Below are 20,562 nucleotides of genomic sequence, written 5' to 3'. Positions count from 1 at the left end.
TGGATGACATTCAGGCTTGGGCTGATAAGTGGCAGGTAATATTCACGCCATACAAGTGCCAGGCAATGACTATCTCCAACAAGCGAGAGTCTAACAACTTCCCCATGACATTCAATGACATTACCATCACCGAATCCCCCATCCACATTCTGGGGGTGACCATTAACCAGAAACTTAACTGGATCAGTCACATAAATACTGTGGCAACAAGAACAGGTCAGAGGCTAGGTATTTTGTGGTGAGTGTCTCACCTCCTGACTCCCCAAAGGCTTTCCACCATCTACAAGGCACAAGGGCAGCACGGTGGCATAGTGGTTAGCACTGTTGCCTCACAGTGCCAGGGACCCGGGTTCGAATCCGGCCTCGGGTGACTGTCTGTGTGGAGTTTGCACATTCTCCCCGTGTGTGCGTGGGTTTCCTCCGGGTGCTCCGGTTTCCTCCCACAGTCCAAAGATGTGCAGGTTAGGGTGATTGGCTATGATAAATTGACCCTTAGTGTTAGGGGGATTAAATACGTGGGGTTACGGGGATAGGGTGGGATATGTGTTGGTGTAGGGGTTACGGGGATCGGGTGGGATATGTGTCGGTGCAGGCTCGATGGGCCGAAATGGCCTCTATCTGCACTGTGGGGTTTCTGTGATTTCTGTGAAGTAAGGAGTGTGATTGAATACTCTCCACTTGCCTGGATGAGTGCAGCTCCAACAACACTCAAAGCTCGATACCATCCTGGACAAAGCAGCCCGCTTGATTGGCACCCCATCACAGAATCACAGAATCACAGAATCACAGAAACCCCACAGTGCAGATAGAGGCCATTTCGGCCCATCGAGCCTGCACCGACACATATCCCACCCGATCCCTGTAACCCCTACACCAACACATATCCCACCCTATCCCCGTAACCCCACGTATTTAATCCCCCTAACACTAAGGGTCAATTTATCATAGCCAATCAACCTAACCCGCTGCCATCCACCACCTTAAACATTCACTCCCTCCACCACCGGTGTACCATGGCTGCAGTGTGTACCATCTACAAGATGCACTGCAGCAACTCGCCAAGGCTCCTTCGGCAGCACCTCCCAAACCTACGACCTCTACCACCTAGAAGGACAAGGGCAGCAGGCACATGGGAACACGACTACCTCCAAGATCCCTTCCAAATCACACACCATCCTGACTTGGAAGTATATCACCGTTCCTTCATCATTGCTAGGTCAAAATCCTGGAACACCCTCCCTATAACACTGTGGGAGTACCTTCACCACACGGACTGCAGCGGTTCAAGAAGGCGGCTCACCACCACCTTCTCAAGGGCAATTAGCGATGGGCAATAAATGCTGGCCTTGCCAGCAATGCCCAGATCCCTTGAACGAATAAAAATAAAGTTAGCCAAGACGTAAAAGGCAGCGGTCCCAGGCCAAATCCCTATGCTTTGCTGAATTAGCTGTCATCAGCCAGTCAAGTGCTGTGGCGCAACAACTGGCCTCAAGACTCCTTGGTGTAAGAAGCGAAAAATCAACCAGGCTCCTAATTGCTATTCAATAATCCCTCTGAAAGTGCCATCTGGACATGAGCCAAGGGCAATCAGGCTCAGCCAGGATACTCCCTGTGATCGAATAGCTTACTGTCAGTCACTGTTAAAGCATGCACATTAATAATGGTCACTTGGACAAATATTGGAGGTTATTCAGCACCATGTAAACCGTACTCCAGCAAGGAATCAAAACTTTCAGGAGAGGAGATTGGAAAAGATTGTCAGAAAGTAAAAAGTTTCTTAAAGCATTGGTAACATAGCTAATATGCTATTTGTTCCTATCAATTAACTATGACCACGTTTTTAAAAAAGCACAGCAACAGGAGTTGTAAAACATATTTCTCATCTTCCTTTGACAGGTTAAATAATAACACAATGTTGCTATCCCATAACTGACACCTAAAATTTATACGCAACCTTCGTTATTACAAAAAAAAAGTGATTAAAGAACACTGATAATTGCCTTCTTTTTCACAATATTTCCTTTAAGCTTCCTCCAAAAACATATTGTGAAAACTATGAAAACTGATCACTGGTTTTATATACATATGTATGAAAAGGGACAAGTTGTTTATCGGTTCACTCTTCCCCCAAGTATTCTCTGTATTTTTTCAGAAATAATGTAACAGTTTAATAATATTTTGATAGAATTAAGTTCCACTGTAGTTATTTTGTTGTGTGTGTAGTTAAGGGCCAACTTAAGGCAGATCTATCAACTCTCACGCTATACTTTTGAGATTGGTGGCTGCAGTATTGGTACCAGACAGAAGTATCCTGTTTATACTGCCTGGCTGTTCTCCTGCCCAGGAGAGTGCTCGGTGCATGCATAGACCTCCTTACCAGCAGTTAAAAGTTTAATGTTTAAAGGGTAGACAGCAGTATCTACATTATCTAAACATTTAAATTAACTGGAAGTAGGTTTAAAAAGTGTCAAAGAAGTCCAAGGTTCTCCCTGAGCACTTTAAAATAAATATGGTTTGACTTTTACTGGAGTTACACGCCAGTTTTAACAGTGGGGCTGCCTCTCCCAGGGAGTCTCACACTGCTTCTCCCTGGAGCCAGGTTGGGTTCTGACTCTGGATTTATAATGCAACTTTAGTATGACATATAAGTGGCAGTATAATTTGTAAGAGTGCCGAGCGCACTAAAACCATGAAGTGTGAGATCTCTCCAGGGGGTCATCACACACTAGTTTGAATTCCCAGATAATGCAGAATAAATCCTGCCTAAAACACAACGGGACGGATTTTCTGACACCCCCACGAGTGTGCGTACGAGGTGTGTACGCACCTGTAGGGGCCTCGTAAGTGGCACTTGTGATCGGGCAAGAATCCTCTTGACAAATCGCACCCATGCCCGGGAGAAGGGCCTCCGCGGGGGGAGAGTTCCACTTTCTGCACAACCTCCGCCCGCTGAAAACCTTTAAAAATCTTACGCCTGGTAAAAGCAGGCGTAAGGCCTGCTTTTACCAGCATAAGAGTTTAAAAAAATAAAGTTCACTCATTTATAATTTAAAAATACTTTAAAAAAAAAAGTTTATTTTTAGCCCCGTAAAAAAACTTTAATTATTTTTTTCAAAAAATTTAATTTTTGTTTAAAATATTTAATTTAATGTAATTTTAACTAATTTTAAATACGGGATTTAAAACAAAAATTATTTAATGTTTAACTGTTTTTTAAGTGATCCCCATTCATATTTTTGACAGATCTGTGCGTAGAGACCTGTCAAAGTGTGAAGGGGGATTCCCTTCTTTGATTGGTTCACCATGGCCCACGTGATCCCAGAGACGCTTGCGAACCGCCTGCGCCCCTGGGATACCTGGGCCTCTGCACATTTTGTAGAGCAAAGGCCCAGGATCGGAAGTCTCGGGACCTACAGAGCCAACAGGTTAAGTGCGTAGATTTTTTCCGATCGGAAAATCCAGCCCAACCTTTTTTGATGTAACTAACTTTTCAAAAAATAAGTGTAGCTTTATGTGTTTAGTCCGTGATTAGTCCGGAGGCAGTACAAAAAGAGGCACGAACTAAGAGGAAAATCTGGAGGAACTTGGGATCTTCAGCCTTGAAAGGAGACAACTGAGTGGTGACCCTATTGTATATTAAGAATATAAGACAATGGCCCAGAGTTCATGGTCAGGATGACAGCGAACTGACAGCGTTCGTCGTCATTCCGTCTTTGAAACTGAACGCAACTTCAGGATTTGGCGCATGCACATGCGGAGATCCTGAAGTTGCAGTCTTTCAATGACAGCTCCGAAACTGGCTGTGTTGTGCAGCCGCCCCACCCGCCCCCCCCCCCCCCCCCACCCCCCGGCCCCTACGAGCCGGCAATCAGTGAGATCTCGTAAATCATTGAAACTGACGAAAACTTCAGCTCTTCCACAGTAATTACGCTGTTAAATTCCCCACTAAAAGTTAGACCCAAAATGATTAGGTTTAACTGGGGTTTTGACAGCATAGTGACTGCTAAACAAATGTTAAGGGCCTGGAAAACTAATTTTAATTTTGTGCAGTGCGAAATTTGTCCATTTTAGCAAAAATTTAAATTAAGAAACTTTTCCAAAAAAATTTAATTTTTTTTTAAGTTTGTGCATCTTCATTTTGGGTTTACCTTTTTCCCCATGTAATAACCCCAATCTTTCTTTCGCTCTCTCTATTTTAAAAAGTTACAATTTGAAGGGCTTACTCACTTCCTTGTTTGCTGTGTGAGAATTCTGCCTTTTGATTGGCTGCTTAGACAGCCTGTTGACTTCATAGCAGCTCGCACAAGGGGATCCCCATTAAGTTCCGTTGAATTTAATTCAAGGTCAAACCCGAAGTTCTCAACACAAGAATTGTGAGATCCTTGTGTAGAGCATACTTCGGGGCCAGCAGCGAACACTTTTGCTTCGCTGATGACCGCAAATTCCGGGCCATTAAATTGTGCAGAAAAGATAAATCTGGAACATGACTTCAAGGTATGCCATGAAAATAGAACAGGTGCAAATGGCGAGAGGTAAATTTAGTACCAATGTCAGGATTTTCTTCATCCAGAGTAACTGACATTTGTAATGGCCTTCTGGATAGGGGCCAAAAATCTGGAATCATTTTAAGATACAATGCATAAGGGGGATTGTTTATTTTTCTCTGTTAAAAGTTAAAATGGCCCAAATGGCCTTCCTGCAACTTCGGGTTTTCCGACATTGAATTCAATTCAACGGAACTTATTTATTTTGGGATCTGTCTTATTTATCCTTTATGATCCTAAAATCTAGGCTGACACGCCAGTGCAGTACTGAGGGAGTGCTGCACTGTCGGAGGTGCCGTCTTTCGGATGAGACGTTAAACTAAGGCCTCATCTGCCCTCTCAGTTGGACGTAAAAGATCCCATGGCGCTATTTTGAAGAAGAGCAGGGGAGCTATCCGCGGTGTCCTGGGCCACTATTTATCCCTCAATCAACATCACTAAAACAGATTATCTGGTCATTATCACATTGCTGTTTGTGGGAGCTTGCTGTGTGCAAATCGGCTGCCGCGTTTCCCACATTACAACAGTGACTACACTTCAAAAAATACTTCATTGGCTGTAAAGTGCTTTGGGACGTCCGGGTAGTCGTGAAAGGCGCTATATAAATGCAAGTCTTTTTTTTCTAAGACTCACTCCGAACTTTCATAGAAACATAGAAACATAGAAGATAGGAGCAGGAGTAGGCCATTCGGCCCCTCGAGCCTGCTCCGCCATTCAATGCGATCATGGCTGATCATCCAAATTCAGTACCCGGTCCCTGCTTTCTCCCCATGCCCCTTGATCCCTTTAGCCTTAAGAAATATATCCAACTCCTTCTTGAATATATTTAATGAACTGGCCTCCACCGCCTTCTGTGGTAGAGAGTTCCACAGGTTCACCACTCTCTGGGTGAAGAAATTCCTCCTCATTTCTGTCCTAAATGGCCTACCCTTTATCCTTAGATTGTGTCCCCTGGTTCTGGACTCCCCGACCATCGGAAACATTCTTCCTGCATCTAGTCTGTCCAGTCCTGTCAGAATTTTATAAGTTTCAATGAGATCACTTCTCATTCTTCTAAACTCCAGCGAGTACAAGCCCAATCGACCCAATCTCTCCTCATATGTCATTCCTGCCATCCCAGGTATCAGCTTTGTGAATCTTCGCTGAACTCCTTCCATGCAAGAACATTCTTCCTCAGATAAGGCGACCAAAACTGCACACAATACTCAAGATGTGGTCTCACCAAGGCCCTGTACAACTGTAGCAAGACATCCTTGTTCCTGTACTCAAACCCTCTCGCTACGAAGGCCAACATACCATTTGCCTTCTTAACTGCCTGCTGCACCTGCATGCTTACCTTCAGCGACTGGTGCACAAGGACACCCAGGTCTCGTTGCACTTCCCCTTCTCCCAATCTATTGCCATTCAGATAATAATCTGCCTTCCTGTTTTTGCCAACAAAGTGGATAACCTCACATTTATCCACATTATATTGCATCTGCCATGTTTCTGCCCAATCACCCAACATGTCCAAATCATCCTGGAGTTTCTCGACATCCTCTTCACAGCACATATGCCCACCCAGCTTTGTGTCATCTGCAAATTTGGAGATATTACATCTAGTTCCCTTGTCTAGATCATTAATATATATTGTGAATAGCTGGGGTCCAAGGACCGATCCCTGCAATACCCCACTAGTCACTGCCTGCCACTCGGAAAAAGACCCGTTTATTCCAACTCTTTGCTTTCTGTCTGCCAACCAGTTCTCTATCCAAGTCAATACCTTGCCCCCAATCCCATGTGCCTTAACTTTACAGGCTAATCTCTTATGCGGGACCTTATTGAAGGCCTTCTGAAAGTCCAGATACACCACATCCACTGGTTCTCCCTTATCTATTTTACCAGTAGTCAGCTCTTCAGAAGGGAAAACTGCAGTGGGGCCAATTTAGCTATTAAAAAGTAAAGCTTTGAAATTGTGCGGTGCAAAAAATCTTCGAGCGTTCATTATGAGATGACTTCGGGTGCATCAGCTGAACACTCACCAAAAGAAGAGGCGCAGGATGTTCGCCACCAGCATCACCAGGCACACATGGGTGGAGAAACCCTCGGCGTTGCCACTCTTTCGGATGTCACGATATTGCGGGATGTAGGGAGCCGCGCCCCCGAAGACCATCAGGAAGGATGCGACCCAGGACAGCAAAGACCAGGCGGAGTCTGACCCCAGCTCAGAGAGGAAACTCTGCGACTCTGCACTAGCCATTGGGGCAATGAAATAAATACAGCAAAGTGTCGGGTGGGGCGGGGAGTCACTGCCAAGTTGCTGACTTCAAATAAACCATCAAGTCTCTTTGTTATATATTGAGCAAGCCACAGTGATAGTGCTTCATGGATGCGCAGGGTACTGTCATAATGTTACGCTGACTGGTGCTTTGTGAGACTCTTCTTAACCCGCTCTATCAGGAAGTTTCTGTGCTTCGATGCCGCTTTGGTACCTCTTCCTGTTCTGTAGGTTAAAAACAACAGGAAATAAAATGTTGCAACGTTATTAAGTGCTGTCAGCTCCCAGTGTTTTATTGTACAGTAATGCCACTGGTTTTAGTTTTAAATGATCGACCATCCTCACCCCTAAGTAATGTGTGGCTCTTTCAAACCGTGTTGCGATGTTGTTTTGTGCTGGAGGGGATTTACTGAAAGGGGACAGATCGCTCCACCTTCCCTTTCCCTGCACTGGCGAAGCAAACCTCAATACCCGCGATCCGAACCCGTTCACAACACACGCTCAATAGATGCTCAGGCTATCGTTTCAGGCTTACCTGAGCAAGCCAACTCGGATCCCGGAAACTATTTCAGCCACATACCATCTACAGACTGCACTTCCTGCCCGATCGAAATACAATACTGCTCGCAACCCACCACCAGCTCTCCGCGGTCACTGGACGCTGTCAAATCCTCTGCTCCAAGCCTCCCTGGAAACCACAAGATAGCAATTCAATATCCGGAGATTCGCGACAGACTCCCTTTTGGGCGCTTTCACTTTCTAGTCACCTCAATTAACATATCTTAACCTGCGTGGAATGGGTTAAACTATGCCGAGCGCGGTGCTGAATCTACTTGCATCAGTCTTTGTATGAGAGATCGCAGAGCTTATTGTGTACTTTTGTGGTAAATACTATGTAACACTAGATAAATTCCATGTAATGTAACGGTACAAGTCCCAGAAGATATGGCATATTCTGAGGAGTTTTCTGAAGCAGCTATAAAGTATCTGTTTTTTGTCCTATAACACTCCTGTGAAGCGTCTTGGGACATTTTACTACGTTAAAGGCGCTCTATAACTACAAGTTGTTGTGACATTTCATCTGCAGTTAATAACAAGTCAAAGCTTACTTAGTTGGTGCGATGGAGAGGGCGCCAGTTAGATTGTTACAGTTAACAGGCCCTTGTGTGTGTACAGAGTGAGATGTGGATATAGTATAGATAGATCACCATATATAGACCTATAGACTAAAAAGTGTAAAGTAACGATCAAATGTTGGCCATTTAAACCAAAGATGCGTGCACAGGATAAAAGGAGACTTGGATTTATATAGCACCTTTCACGACCTCAGGGCATCACCAAGGGCTTTACAGCCAATGAGGTACTTTTTGGAATAACAACAGAAAATGCTGGAAAAACTCAGCAGGCCAGGCAACATCCGTGGAGAGAAATTAGAGTCGACGTTTCGGGTCAAAACCCCTTTTTCAAAACTGGAAAGGAAATTAAATAGATCGAAAGGCAGGGCTGGGGAGGGAACAAAAGAAGTGAAGAGACATTAAGAGGTATTCAAAACGAGACGAGATGGTGATAGGACTAGTGGAGACAAAAGACAGCTCAGATTAGGTGTGAAATGTTCTGGCAGAATGAGAGACAGCTGCCATGTAAAAAAAAGAGGAAGGGGGGGGAGGGAAAACCCAAAACAAAGGGGTGGGAAAAAATTTTTAAGTAAAAATGTGATAGGGGCCGAGGTTATGATCTGAAATTGTTGAACTCGATAGTGAGTCCGGAAGGCTGCAAAGTGCCTAATCGGAAGATGTCCCTCATTCTGCCAGTACATTTCACACCTAATCCCAGCCCTGCCTTTCGATCTATTTCATTTCCTTTCCAGTTTTGAAAAAGGGTTAGACCCGAAACGTCGACTCTAATTTCTCTCCACAGATGTTGCCCTGGCCTGCTGAGTTTTTCCAGCATTTTCTGTTGTTATTTCGGATTTCCAGCATCTGCAGTATTTTGCTAAAGTACTTTTTGGAGTGTAGTCACTGTTGTAATGTAGGAAACGCAATGTCAAATGGCATACAGCAAGCTCCCACAAACAGCAATGTGATAATGACTAGATCATCTTTTTTTATTCGTTCATGGGATTTGGGTGTCGCTGGCAAGGCCAGCATTTATTGCCCATCCCTAATTGCCCTTGAGAAGGTGGTGGTGAGCGGCCTTCTTGAACCGCTGCAGTTCGTGTGGTGAAGGTTGTTAGATTCGAATTTTTGGAGCAAAATCACACGGAGACGGAACTGCTGACAAAGTAAAGGTTTTATTAGTAAATAGCTAAAAAGCTTGTGCACAAGAGAGAGAGGCTGATTTCCCCAGAATCGAACCTTTCCTCTCAACGAAATACAATATACAAGCCTTGATATACCTTTCGATAGGTAACGCCCATTAAGTTGCAAAAGTAGGCGTACACATACAAACAGCGTCACCACCATCACTCCCTTATTGGTTGGTGTGATTAGTCACTCAATGTCGGGAGCCGCCCTGAAGTGTTCTGACATACAGCATAACATCTAGTTTCTAGCTTCTGTGAGCAAGGTCGCTTAATTCTTGAGATGATAAACAATGCCCGCTTTTGGTTGCGAGCAGACATTACAAAGGAAGATAAGGTGTTTGAGGCAGAGATAGAAATGGCCGACTCCCTATGAAGTTCAGTTCCCCTTGTCTCTCAGAAGGCCAGCTGCATTAAACACTGCTTCTGTAACACTGATAACAACAAAGACAGAGACTAAGGCCCCGATTTTCGGCTTGTGTGGGAAATGGTCGGATTTCCCCGAATGTGGGGTTTCTGACACACATAAAAAAGTGTCAGCCAGCCCCATGCAATTTTCCCTCAATTGGCCAATTAATTCCCAGCATGTGGGAAGCCTTGCTAATTGTCTAAATCGAGTCAGAAATCCCCACAGTGTGATGTCATCATTCGTGGTGCTTTCAAGGTCCATGGCAAGCACTGCATCCTCTGAAGGCTTCCAAATAAACCATACAGGATGGCATAAGGAGCCTGCTGCAGCTGTGGCCAGTGCCAGACCCCGAGCTGCCTTCAATTTTGACGAGGCTTCACTGCAGGCATTATTGGATGGGGTTAGGGCCCACAGGGAGGTCCTCTTCCCTAGGTCAGGGAGGAAGAGGCCTCCCACTGAGACCAATGCTGCATGGATGCAGGTGCCAGCAGATGCCAACTTGCTGGGAGTCACCAGAGGAACCTTGGCATTATATCTCTAACTCCTTCCTTTACTCCCCCACAGTACCATCCAGAGCCCCCGTCCTCACTGTGGAGGAGGAAGAGGCTGTGCAGCCAGACTCCTCAGAGGAAGCTCCAACCTCTGAGGGTGCAGCGTCAGCAGAAGTAAGCGCACCCAGCACCAGCGCAGACACTCACACCTCGGGGGGGACCTTTGGGACATAGAGTAGTGTTGTCACCTGGTGTTTCACAGCTGACAAGTGAGCCTCAGCAGATTCTGGAGACTGGGACAGCAGTGGAGAGTCCTCGTCGGAGGGCGCAGGGCTCTGCCAGCTCAGCTCAGCTGCGCTGCATCTCGACCCTCTGCCTCTGGGTCCATCTGCAAGAGAAGAGGTGATGGATCTCCATGCACAGATGCAGGAGTCTCTGGCAGGTTTTGTCTCCAGGGTCGCTGCGAGTGTGGAGTGAATGGAGGAGTCCATAGCGACCATGAGCAGAGCCTTTGTGGAGTCATTGGTGCATGAACACAGCATCATGGAAAGGTTGGCAACCTCCATGGAGGAGATAACTCGCCAGCATACGGAAAACATGGTTGTTAAGTCTGTGTGTCCCAGTTATGGTTATTATAAATCACTGGACACAGACCACAAGAATAACTTTTAACAGGTCTTTACTATTCGGAGGTCAGGGCTGAACTGCCCAGCAAATCCCTACACAACACTTATATACCGGTGTGGTCACCACCGGTATTACAGTATACAGCAGCCAAGAGAAAGTAGTACATCTCTTAAGGTAGTTCTCTTAAGGTGGAACAGGTTACATACACCACAATCCTCCCTTTTTAGCTTAACAGTTATATCCCCATTTAACATAACATAATAACATATATATATACAACTTCATGCAAAACAGTTCAAAGATTCAGTCTCTGAGGAGGCCTCCTGATTCGAGTTGGATAACGCCTTTCAGGGGTCTCTGATTCTCGTTGCTGGGGTGATTCATCTAGTTGGTCTCTTATGGATTGGACATCATCATCAGGTACATTCACTTCTGAGGTAGATGCTTCAGGTTCACTAACTTCTTCCACGGTTGTCTCTGCCGTAACCATGGGTTCGACCCTTGTTCTCGATTCTACCAGTTGGTCAGCATGACGCCGTATTACATTTTCACCAATATCTACCGTGTACATCAGGGGTCCTTGTCTGGCCCAAATTGTTCCAGATTGCCATTTCTCGTTTTTATGGTCCGGGGCTAACACTGGTTGTCCTATTTCGAAACTCCGAGTGGTCTTGTTATTTATATGCTGGAACTGTTTGTTTTCAACTTCCCTCCACACATTTGGTTTTAACAAGTCCAACCTGGACCGCAACCTCCTGTTATAGAACATCATGGCAGGACTTTGGTTTGTCACTGCATGAGTGGCGTTTCGATATGCCAGTAGGAATTTGTCCACCTTGTGTTGTAGTGGAATCTGATCTTCGCTCATGGCCTTTATTGCTTTTTTGAACGTTTGTACAAATCTCTCGGCCAACCCGTTTGTAGCCGAATGATATGGGGCAGAGGTATAATGTTTCACCCCATTCTTCTTCATGAATTTCTGGAATTCTTCTGACATGAACTGCGGTCCATTGTCTGAACATATTTGTTCTGGCAATCCATTTCTCGCAAATATCGTTCTTAGCACCGCGGTCATCTTTTCCGAGGTAGTGGTAATCATCTTAATCACTTCTGGCCATTTAGAATGTGCGTCCACCGCAATTAAAAACATGGAGTCCATGAATGGACCAGCAAAATCAATATGTACACGTTGCCATGGGGTTGAAGGCCATTCCCATGGATGCAGCGGTGCAATCGGAGGTGCATTTTGCACTTTTTGGCACCCTGAGCAGCTTTTCATCAGATCCTCTATCTGTTGGTCGATACCCGGCCACCACACATAAGCCCTAGCAAGGTTTTTCATCTTGACTCCCCCCAGATGACCTTCATGCAGTTCCTTTAGAACTCTCTCTCTTAACTTAGGAGGAATAATCACCCTTGTTCCATACATCAATGTTCCTTGACAGACGGACAGCTGGTCTCGTCTTGCTGAGAATGCCGGTAACAGTGGATCACCATGCGCTGGCCATCCCTTCACTGTCACTTCGTAGACCCTGGACAGTGTCGGGTCGTTCCTGGTTTCTCTTTCAATACTTGCATTGGTGACTGGTAAACATTCGATGATGGTCGAGTGAAATAACTCAACAGGGTCAACCGTCGGCGCCTCCTCCTCTGTAGGTAGTGGCAGGCGCGACAGCCCATCAGCATTACCATGCTGCTTTGTACCTTTGAATTTGATCTGAGATTGATGTGCCCCTAGGAAAAGGGACCATCTCTGGAGTCTCTGTGCTGTCATCACCGAAACACCCTTCTTAGGGTTAAAAATGGATACCAACAGCTGGTGGTCTGTCAGAAGCGTAAACTTTTGGCCCTGCAGGTAATGATTAAACTTCTTTACTCCCCACACAAGGCTGAGAGCCTCCCTATCTATCTGAGCATAGTTGCGCTCAGCGGAGGTCAATGATCTGGATGCGAACGCAACTGGCCTCTCCAGGCCATTTGGCAACTTGTGTGAGAGTACTGCCCCAATACCATATGGAGAAGCATCACAAGCCAAACGAATAGGCAGTGTTGGGTTGAAGTGAGCCAACACTTCCTCTGAGGTGATCAATGCCTTGCTTTTGCGAAAGGCCCTCTTACAGTCCTCGCTCCACTTCCATGGTACTCACTTCTGCAAAAGAGCGTTCAGCGGGTGCAGCACCGTGGATAAATTTGGCAGAAACTTATGGTAATAGTTAATCAACCCTAGGAATGACCTCAACTGGGATACATTATCCGGAGCGGGAGCCTTCACAACAGCTTCGATCTTGTCAGGAGACTTATGAAGCCCCTCCTGGTCAATGACATGACCACAGTATGAGATCCGCTTCTGAAAGAACTCACATTTCTGGCGATTAACTCGAAGTCCATATTCTTTCAATCTGGTGAGCACCAGTTCCAAATTTGCAAGGTGTTCCTCGTCATCATCTCCTGTAATCAGAATATCGTCCAGGTAACATTGTGTGCCTGGAATTCCCTGTAATACCTGCTCCATGGCCCTCTGCCAAATTGCTGGAGCCGATGCCACTCCAAAAACCAATCTATTATACCAGTACAAGCCTCTATGCGTGTTGATCGTGAGATACTGGCGTGACTCTTCCTCAACTTCCATCTGTAAGTACGCCTGCGCCAGGTCTATCTTGGTGAAGTGTTACCCGCCAGACAATGAAGCGAAGATATCCTCAATCCGCGGAAGTGGATACTGCACCGTGTGAAGCACCGGATTAACAGTGATCTTGAAATCTCCACAGATGCGAACCTTCCCCGGTTCCCCCGGCTTGTTGCTCGATGAACGCTTCATGACAGGAACAATGGGCGTGGCCCACTCACTCCAGTCTACCTTAGACAGTACTCCTGAATGTTCTAGCCCTTCCAGCTCAGCTTCCACAGCAGGTCGTATCGCATAAGGTACCGGTCTGGCTTTGAAAAATTTCGGGTTTGCATGTTCTTCAACCTTGATGTTTGCCGTAATTCCTCTCAGTGTTCCCAGTCCTTGTTGGAACACCTCTTTAGCATCGTACAATATTCTGGACAATCGTTTAGGTTTGACATCTTTTTCACCGGAATCTACCGTTAGTGCTTTTAAGGAATGCCAGTCCATATTTATTTTCCTAATCCACTCCCGTCCCAGTAGTGGTGGACCTCCCTCAGGTAGCACATATAAGTCCATTCCTCGGCTTTCTTTGCCCTTGTGGACCACCTTTACCTCTATCTTCCCGATGGGGTATACTCTTTGCCCCGTGTATGTTTTCAATACAATCTCCGTATCCCGTAGGGGAATATGTGGGAATAACCTTTTGTAATCTTGCTTATTCATGACCATCAATGCCGATCCAGTGTCCAGTTCCATCTTCACTTGGACTCCTGCTATCTGAAGTGTGACCCAGATTGTTTGGAGGTCTGCTTCATTACCAACATTGTGTACTCTTAGACTACCCAGTTCATTACTGCTGGAGTCTGAATTTGACTTCTGTTCGTTCGAACTGTTCTCTGTCACCTTGTGTACCTTTCTGTACTTTTCCTGCGGTGACTTTTTGTTGCTGGTCTTCTTTCCTGACCGGCATACTTTAGCTATGTGACCAAGCCTGCCACATTTTCTGCATTCCTGATTTTTGAACCAGCACTGGTTCTGATCGTGCGTTGTCTTTCCACAACGATAACATTTTACTGTACCCAAGACCATTTGATTGGTGCTGAGTTCCGGTGACCGTAGCTGCATTTCCGCAGTGCCTCTTGCTGCGGCTTCCTGCGATGCTGCAATAGTGACAGTTTTATCAAGCGTAAGATCATTCTCCTCAAGCAGTCGCTTTTGTGTTCCTTCTTTTAACAATCCACACACAAATTTCTCTCTCAGCGCATCTGCTAGTCCTGTTCCAAACTGACAGTACTTTGATAGCTTACGCAGTTCAATTAAAAATTCAGCGTTGCTTTCGTCTTTCAGCTGTGTTCTTCTGTAAAATTTAAATCGTTCCGCTATCATCAGCGGCGTGGGGTTTAAATGATTTTTCAGGACAGTAACAATATTCGCGAAAGTCTGATCCGCCGGTTTATCTGGTGATAGAAGGTGCTTCAATAGCCCGTATGTCTTCGCACCCATTGAGCTTAATAAGGTTAGTGCTTTCTCATCATCTGGTACCTTATTTGCTTTACAATAAACCTCCATGCGTTCTACATACGTGGTCCAATCTTCGATAGTGCTATCAAAGGTATTAATGTTCCCATGTTTAGGCATCCTTGCAAGTTTTTAAATTTTTCTTTTTCTCAAAATGGCGGCTTCCCGCGCTTGTCTTCTTCCCCCGCCGACTACAATGGTGGATTCCCACGTTTGCCTTCTTCCCCCGCTGGCTGCAATGGCGATTGCCGTGCTGCTGCCGTTCTCGCCTCCCCAGCGGTTCTCAATTCCCCGACGCTGCTTTTACACCCCCGCGGTTGCCCCGCATGCAGGCCGGTCCTTTACACCGGCTGCGTTTGAGTTCTCTGCGGCTCTCGTGCCTTAAGCTGCCCCAGTTGCTGCGCCTCTCGGCCTCGATTGCAGCCCGGCCCTTTTCACCGGCCGTGGTCGAGTTCTCCGCCCTTTTTCCTCCGTTTTCCCTCCCCCACTCCACAGTCAACGCGGCCGACTTTCTGCTCGTGTCGCTGATCGGCTTACCCACCACCATGGTAGAAGGGATGATCACTGCCTGTCGCTGATGGAGGGCTTCGTGGTCAGAATTTTTTCTTTTTAACCTGGGTTCTCGATGCCTCCCGTGTGATGGTGCTCAGCAGGATGATGAGGGCGGATGCCTCTTCTCGACGCCCGTTCTGAGGACGAAGCTGCCTTGGATGTAAAACTGCCGCAGGGTAAGATCGGACTCGTCGCCACTGTTAAGTCTGTGTGTCCCAGTTATGGTTATTATAAATCACTGGACACAGACCACAAGAATAACTTTTAACAGGTCTTTACTATTCAGAGGTCAGGGCTGAACTGCCCAGCAAATCCCTACACAACACTTATATACCGGTGTGGTCACCACCGGTATTACAGTATACAGCAGCCAAGAGAAAGTAGTACATCTCTTAAGGTAGTTCTCTTAAGGTGGAACAGGTTACATACACCACAATGGTGAGTGCTCATAAGAGAATGACATCTCTTGAGGAGCGTTGGCCATCTGTTGAACAGAGAAACCAGATCTTCATGGAAGTCCTTCTGAGTAGGACTGCCAGTGCAGAAACGGGTCCCACTGGCCCCCGAAAATGCAGCAAGGTGCTCTCAAGCCACTTCCAAGTGCTGGCCCCTTCTGGCTTGTGCAGCTTCAGGTGAGTGAGCAGCAGCCTGGTGCTCCTGGTAATCATCCTGCTGTTCCTGGTTCTGCTGCTGCCACCTCTGCTGTTGGAGATCCTCTAATGCCAGGAAGGGAAGGTACAAAAGGCCTCCCATGCTTCTAGCAGATGCCTCGGTTGAGGAGGTCCTGAGTTAGGGTGGTGAGAGGGGCTTCCCAGGAGCTCACACTGAAGAAGTGTGTGAGGCTCCAACTTTCTGCAGCTGCTCCTAAGGCTTCAAATAGTTCCCCCAAGCCTTGATCAACAAGGTCCTGCGGCCTGCAAATGCTGCCTCTTTAAATCTCTTCAGCCCTCAGCGACCTGCTGCTGCAAGCAAGCAAGCCAGCTGTTTTCATGCCAGCTCTCATCGGCGGGGTTCCCCGCAGGCGGGTTTCAGGTGGGGAAAGCCCCAAAGTTGCAACGGCACGGGAAAATCCACTTCAACAAGCAGATAATTGCTTGTTAGTGCTCCGACGACCAGTCCCGCCAGCGGCGGGCAGGACTGAAGCGGGGCGCGTGAAAACGGCAGTCCGAAAGTCAGACGGGGCGGGGAATCAGGCGGGGGGGGGGTACCGACCCGCTTTTTCCACGATTTTCGGACCATGGCAGCATGAAAAGCCGCCCGACAGCTGCCCGAAAATCGGGGCCTAAGAGTCTAGTAAATATGTGATTTCTACAGTACTTGGTTAAGAGGGTTAATATGATGGTCAAGCATCCCATCATGCTTCGCAGCTACCTAAATGCTACATGTTCAGTTTATATATATTTCCTAATACGTGAAGCTAAACATCCTTTGAATATGGTTTCTAGTACTACAGCCCTCCCTGCAGCTTTGATTAATATATTTAAAGACTAGAGGATTCAGGCTTTGATTCACAGGCCTATTTTTGCAATCCAACAAGGTACTCCCACAGTGCTGTTAGGGAGGGAGTTCCAGGATTTTGACCCAGCGACAATGAAGGATCGGCGATATACTTCCAAGTCAGGATGGTGTGTGACTTGGAGGGGAACTTGGAGGTGGTGGTGTTCACATGCACCTGCTGTCCTTGTCCTTCCAGGTGGTAGAGGTCGGGTCTTGGGAGGTGCTGCCAAAGGAGCCTTGGCGAGTTGCTGCAGTTCATCTTATAGATAGTACACACTGCAGACACGGTATGCCGGTGGTGGAGGGAGTGAATGTTTAAGGTGGTGGATGGGGTGCCAATCAAGTAGGCTGCTTTGTCCTGGATGGTGTTGAGCTTCTTGAGTGTTGTTTAAGCTGCACTCATCCAGGCAAGTGGAGAGTATTCCATCACACTCCTTACTTGTGCCTTGTAGATGGTGGAAAGGCTTTGGGGAGTCAGGAGGTGAGACATTCGTCGCAGAATACCTAGCGTCTGACCTGCTTTAGTTGCCACAGTATGTGGCTGGTCCAGTTAAGATTCTGGTTAATGGTGACCTCAGGATGTTGAGGGTGGGTGACTAGGCGATGGTAATGCCGTTGAATGTCAAGGGGAGGTGGTTAGACTCTTGCTTGTTGGAGGTAGCCATTGCCTGGCACTTGTGTTGCGCAAATGTTTCCTGCCACTTATGAGCCCAAGCATGAATGTGGTCCAAGTCTTGTTGCAACGTGCATAGATTGCTTCATTATCTGAGGAGTGGCAAATGGCACTGAACACTGTGCAGTCATCAGCGAACATCCCCATTTTTGACCTTATGATGGAGGGCAGGTCACTGATGAAGCAGCTGGAGATGGTTGGGCCTAGGACACTGCCCTGAGGAACTCCTGCAGTGATGTCCTGGGACTGTGATGATTGACCACCAACCACCACAATTATCTTCCTTTGTGCCAGGTATGACTCCAGCCAGTGGAAAGTTTCCCCCCCGATTCCCATTGACTTCAGTTTTACTAGGGCTCCTTGATGCCACACTCGGTCAAATGCTGTCTTGATGTCAAGGGCAGTCACTCTCACCTCATCTCTGGAATTCAGCTCCTTTGTCCATGTTTGGACCAAGGCTGCAATGAGATCGGGAGCCGAGTGGTCCTGGTGGAACCCAAACTGGGCATCAGTGAGCAGGTTAGTATTAGTGAGTAAGTGCCACTTGATAGAACTGTCGACGACACCTTCCATCACTTTTTTAAAATTTGTTTATGTGTTGTGGGCATTGCTGGCAAGGCCAGCATTTATTGCCCATCCCTAATTGCCCTTGAAAAAGTGGTGGTGAGCCGCCTTCTTGAACCCCAGCAGTCTGTGTGGTGAAGGTACTCCCACAGTGCTGTTAGGGTGGGTGTTCCAGGATTTTGACCCAGCGACGATGAAGGATCAGCGATATACTTCTAAGTCTGGATGGTGTGTGACTTGGAGGGGAACTTGGAGGTGGTGGTGTTCCCATGTGACTGCTGCCTTTTAACTTCTAGGTGGAAGAAGTCGAGGATTTGGGAGGTGCTGCCGAAGAAGTCTTGGCAAGTTGCTGCAGTGCATCTTGTAGATGGTACACACTGCAGCCACGGTATGTTTAAGGTGGTGGATGGGGTGCCAGTCAAGCGGGCTGCTATGTCCTGGATGGTGTCAAGCTTCTTGAATGTTGTTGGAGCTGCACTCTTCCAGGCAAGTGGAGAGTAATCCATCACACTCCTTACTTGTGCCTTGTAGATGGTGGAAAGGCTTTGTGGAGTCATGAGGTGAGACACTCATCGCAGAATACCTAGCCTCTGACCTGCTCTTGTTGCCACAGTATTTATGTGGCTGGTCCAGTTAAGTTTCTGGTTTAAGTTCTCTGTTTTAGTTGTTGTTGTAGTGATGTTGGTTGAGGTTTAAATATTGGCCAGGACACCGGAGATAACTCCCCGGCTCTTCAGGATCTCCTGATCCTTCTCCCGGTTACCTTTCAATGTGTTCTGTTTCCGGTCTCCTGGATGGCTATAAAGTTTTAGTTTATGAACACCATTAGAAAAACAATTGGAGTGTATTGTGTCCCTATAGAATGACAGTGGTCAAAGGCTCAGTCAGAATGATACTTACAGGAAACCCTCCTCCGCCAGTCTATTTATAAATGTGTAAGTTTGTTGTGTAAATCGACAGCTAACTACAAGAGCCACTGCAATTGTACATATTCATTTCCTGTACTGTACTCATGTTTCCAGTACACCATGCACAACTTCCCTCTTCGTGGCTGCTGACTGCCCTGCTCTGTAATTGAAGCATTTGCTGGGTTTTTAAATAGAGCTACACGTTTGAACCCAAGTTTTCTGTAAAACATGCATAATATTAAATAACAAATAAGTACAATTGTTTGGGTTAAAATGAACATTAACAGAAGATAGCAGTCTAAGCCAGTTTTAAAATTAAAAAATGCTCGTCCTTGTTTTCAAATCCATCCATGGCCTCGCCCCTCCCATCTCTGTAATCTCCTCCAATCATACAACCCTCTGAGATCTCTGTGTTCCTCCAATTCTGGCCTCTTGTGCATCCCAGATTTCCTTGGCTCCACCATTGGTGGCCGTGCCTTCAGCTGCCTTGGCCCTAAGCTCTGGCATTCCCTTCCTAAACCTCTCCACCTCCCCTCCTTTAAGATACCCTTTAAAACCTACATCTTTGACCCTCACCTGTCCCAATATCTCCTTTTGTGGCTGGTGTCAAATTGTGTTTGATAACTTCTCCTGTGATGCGGCTTGGGTCGTTTTATTACGTTAAAGGTACTGTTTCAATGCAAGTTGTTCAGGAGGACCTTCGATTGTGGAATCAGAACGCTTCAGATTATAAAAAGAAATAAATCCAACAGCTGCGCTTAAAATAGCAGAAAACCAGACTTTCATAACTGCACACTGGGTTTGTAAATGTTGGTACATTCTAATCGATTAGAAATGGCTTCAGTAATTTGCCCTTTTCAAGTCTGGGTAATACAGATTCTCTTTCGTATTCTCCCTCTCCTAAAACAGCAAATCGCGCGTGATAACTGCTTTAACAGTTCGTGCTAAAACCTTTCGACAGCATTGACAGAAACTTTGTGAAGTGACTATCAAAATGCACCCGCAGGAGGGTGTCCTGTAAAAGAATCAATGTGAAAATTATGATATGGTTATTAAATTAACCCACGTACATTCATTCCCGCGTTAAAGTGGGGTCGACATGAAACCCTTTTTCTTCTTTGTCACTGGGTAGGTTTCGGTAAACTTTAACGCCATCACCCTTTACATTAACACTCACTGCGAGCAGCACTGACTTTGTTTCCTGCCCTTCACTTATCACATGATGTGCAAAATATGTTAAGGCTATCACGTGGTGCTGGGAAAGCCTGCGTCAGCTGGCAAATGTTGTTTCTGCTAACTGAATGGTTTACTGACTCGCTGAGAGCTTATGACGGGAAATAGCTAAACATTGAAGGAATACGTTCTAATAGCGCCTTGCAGCCAATATGCATTTCCCTGCATTAATTTACTGCAGGAAAGTTAATTTCCTAAATCTTTCCCATTTAAAAGCAGAAAAAAACTAGGTTTTCCAATGTAAACTTCAGTGGAACTTGAACAAAAATCCACTTTCTATTTTCTAATTATTAGATTGGAGTGGTACACAAGCAAATGTATTCTTCTTTAAGGCTTGCTAGAGCTGAAGTTGTACATGACTAAACTAAAAACTTCCCTG

General features: G+C 46.3%; 1 protein-coding gene across 2 annotated transcripts in view; it reads right to left on the bottom strand.

Moving 5' to 3' along the window:
- The window catches only part of LOC147116668 (solute carrier family 66 member 2), a 125,175-nt gene extending 105,025 nt beyond the window's left edge, over positions 1-20,150 (bottom strand). Inside the window, exons 1-2 of one of the 2 annotated variants that reach the window (XM_085991767.1) lie at positions 20,021-20,150; positions 6,566-7,026 (exon numbers count right to left, since the gene is read on the bottom strand). In XM_085991767.1, the coding sequence (XP_085847893.1) occupies positions 6,566-6,783 (218 nt within the window). In that variant the 5' untranslated portion in view covers positions 6,784-7,026; positions 20,021-20,150. Of the gene's footprint in view, positions 1-6,565; positions 7,027-7,146; positions 7,520-20,020 lie in introns of those variants that run through there. The other variant, XM_085991768.1, reaches the window with a different exon arrangement.
- Between the last annotated feature and the right edge of the window lie 412 nt (positions 20,151-20,562).

Source organism: Somniosus microcephalus, chromosome 6 (assembly GCF_052327205.1).
Source record: "Somniosus microcephalus isolate GS21.2 chromosome 6, FLI_Smic_1.0, whole genome shotgun sequence".
NCBI classification, from domain to species: domain Eukaryota; kingdom Metazoa; phylum Chordata; class Chondrichthyes; order Squaliformes; family Somniosidae; genus Somniosus; species Somniosus microcephalus.
The sequence above is the reverse complement of the archived record's forward strand: the minus strand, read 5'-3'. Positions and strand labels throughout refer to the sequence as shown.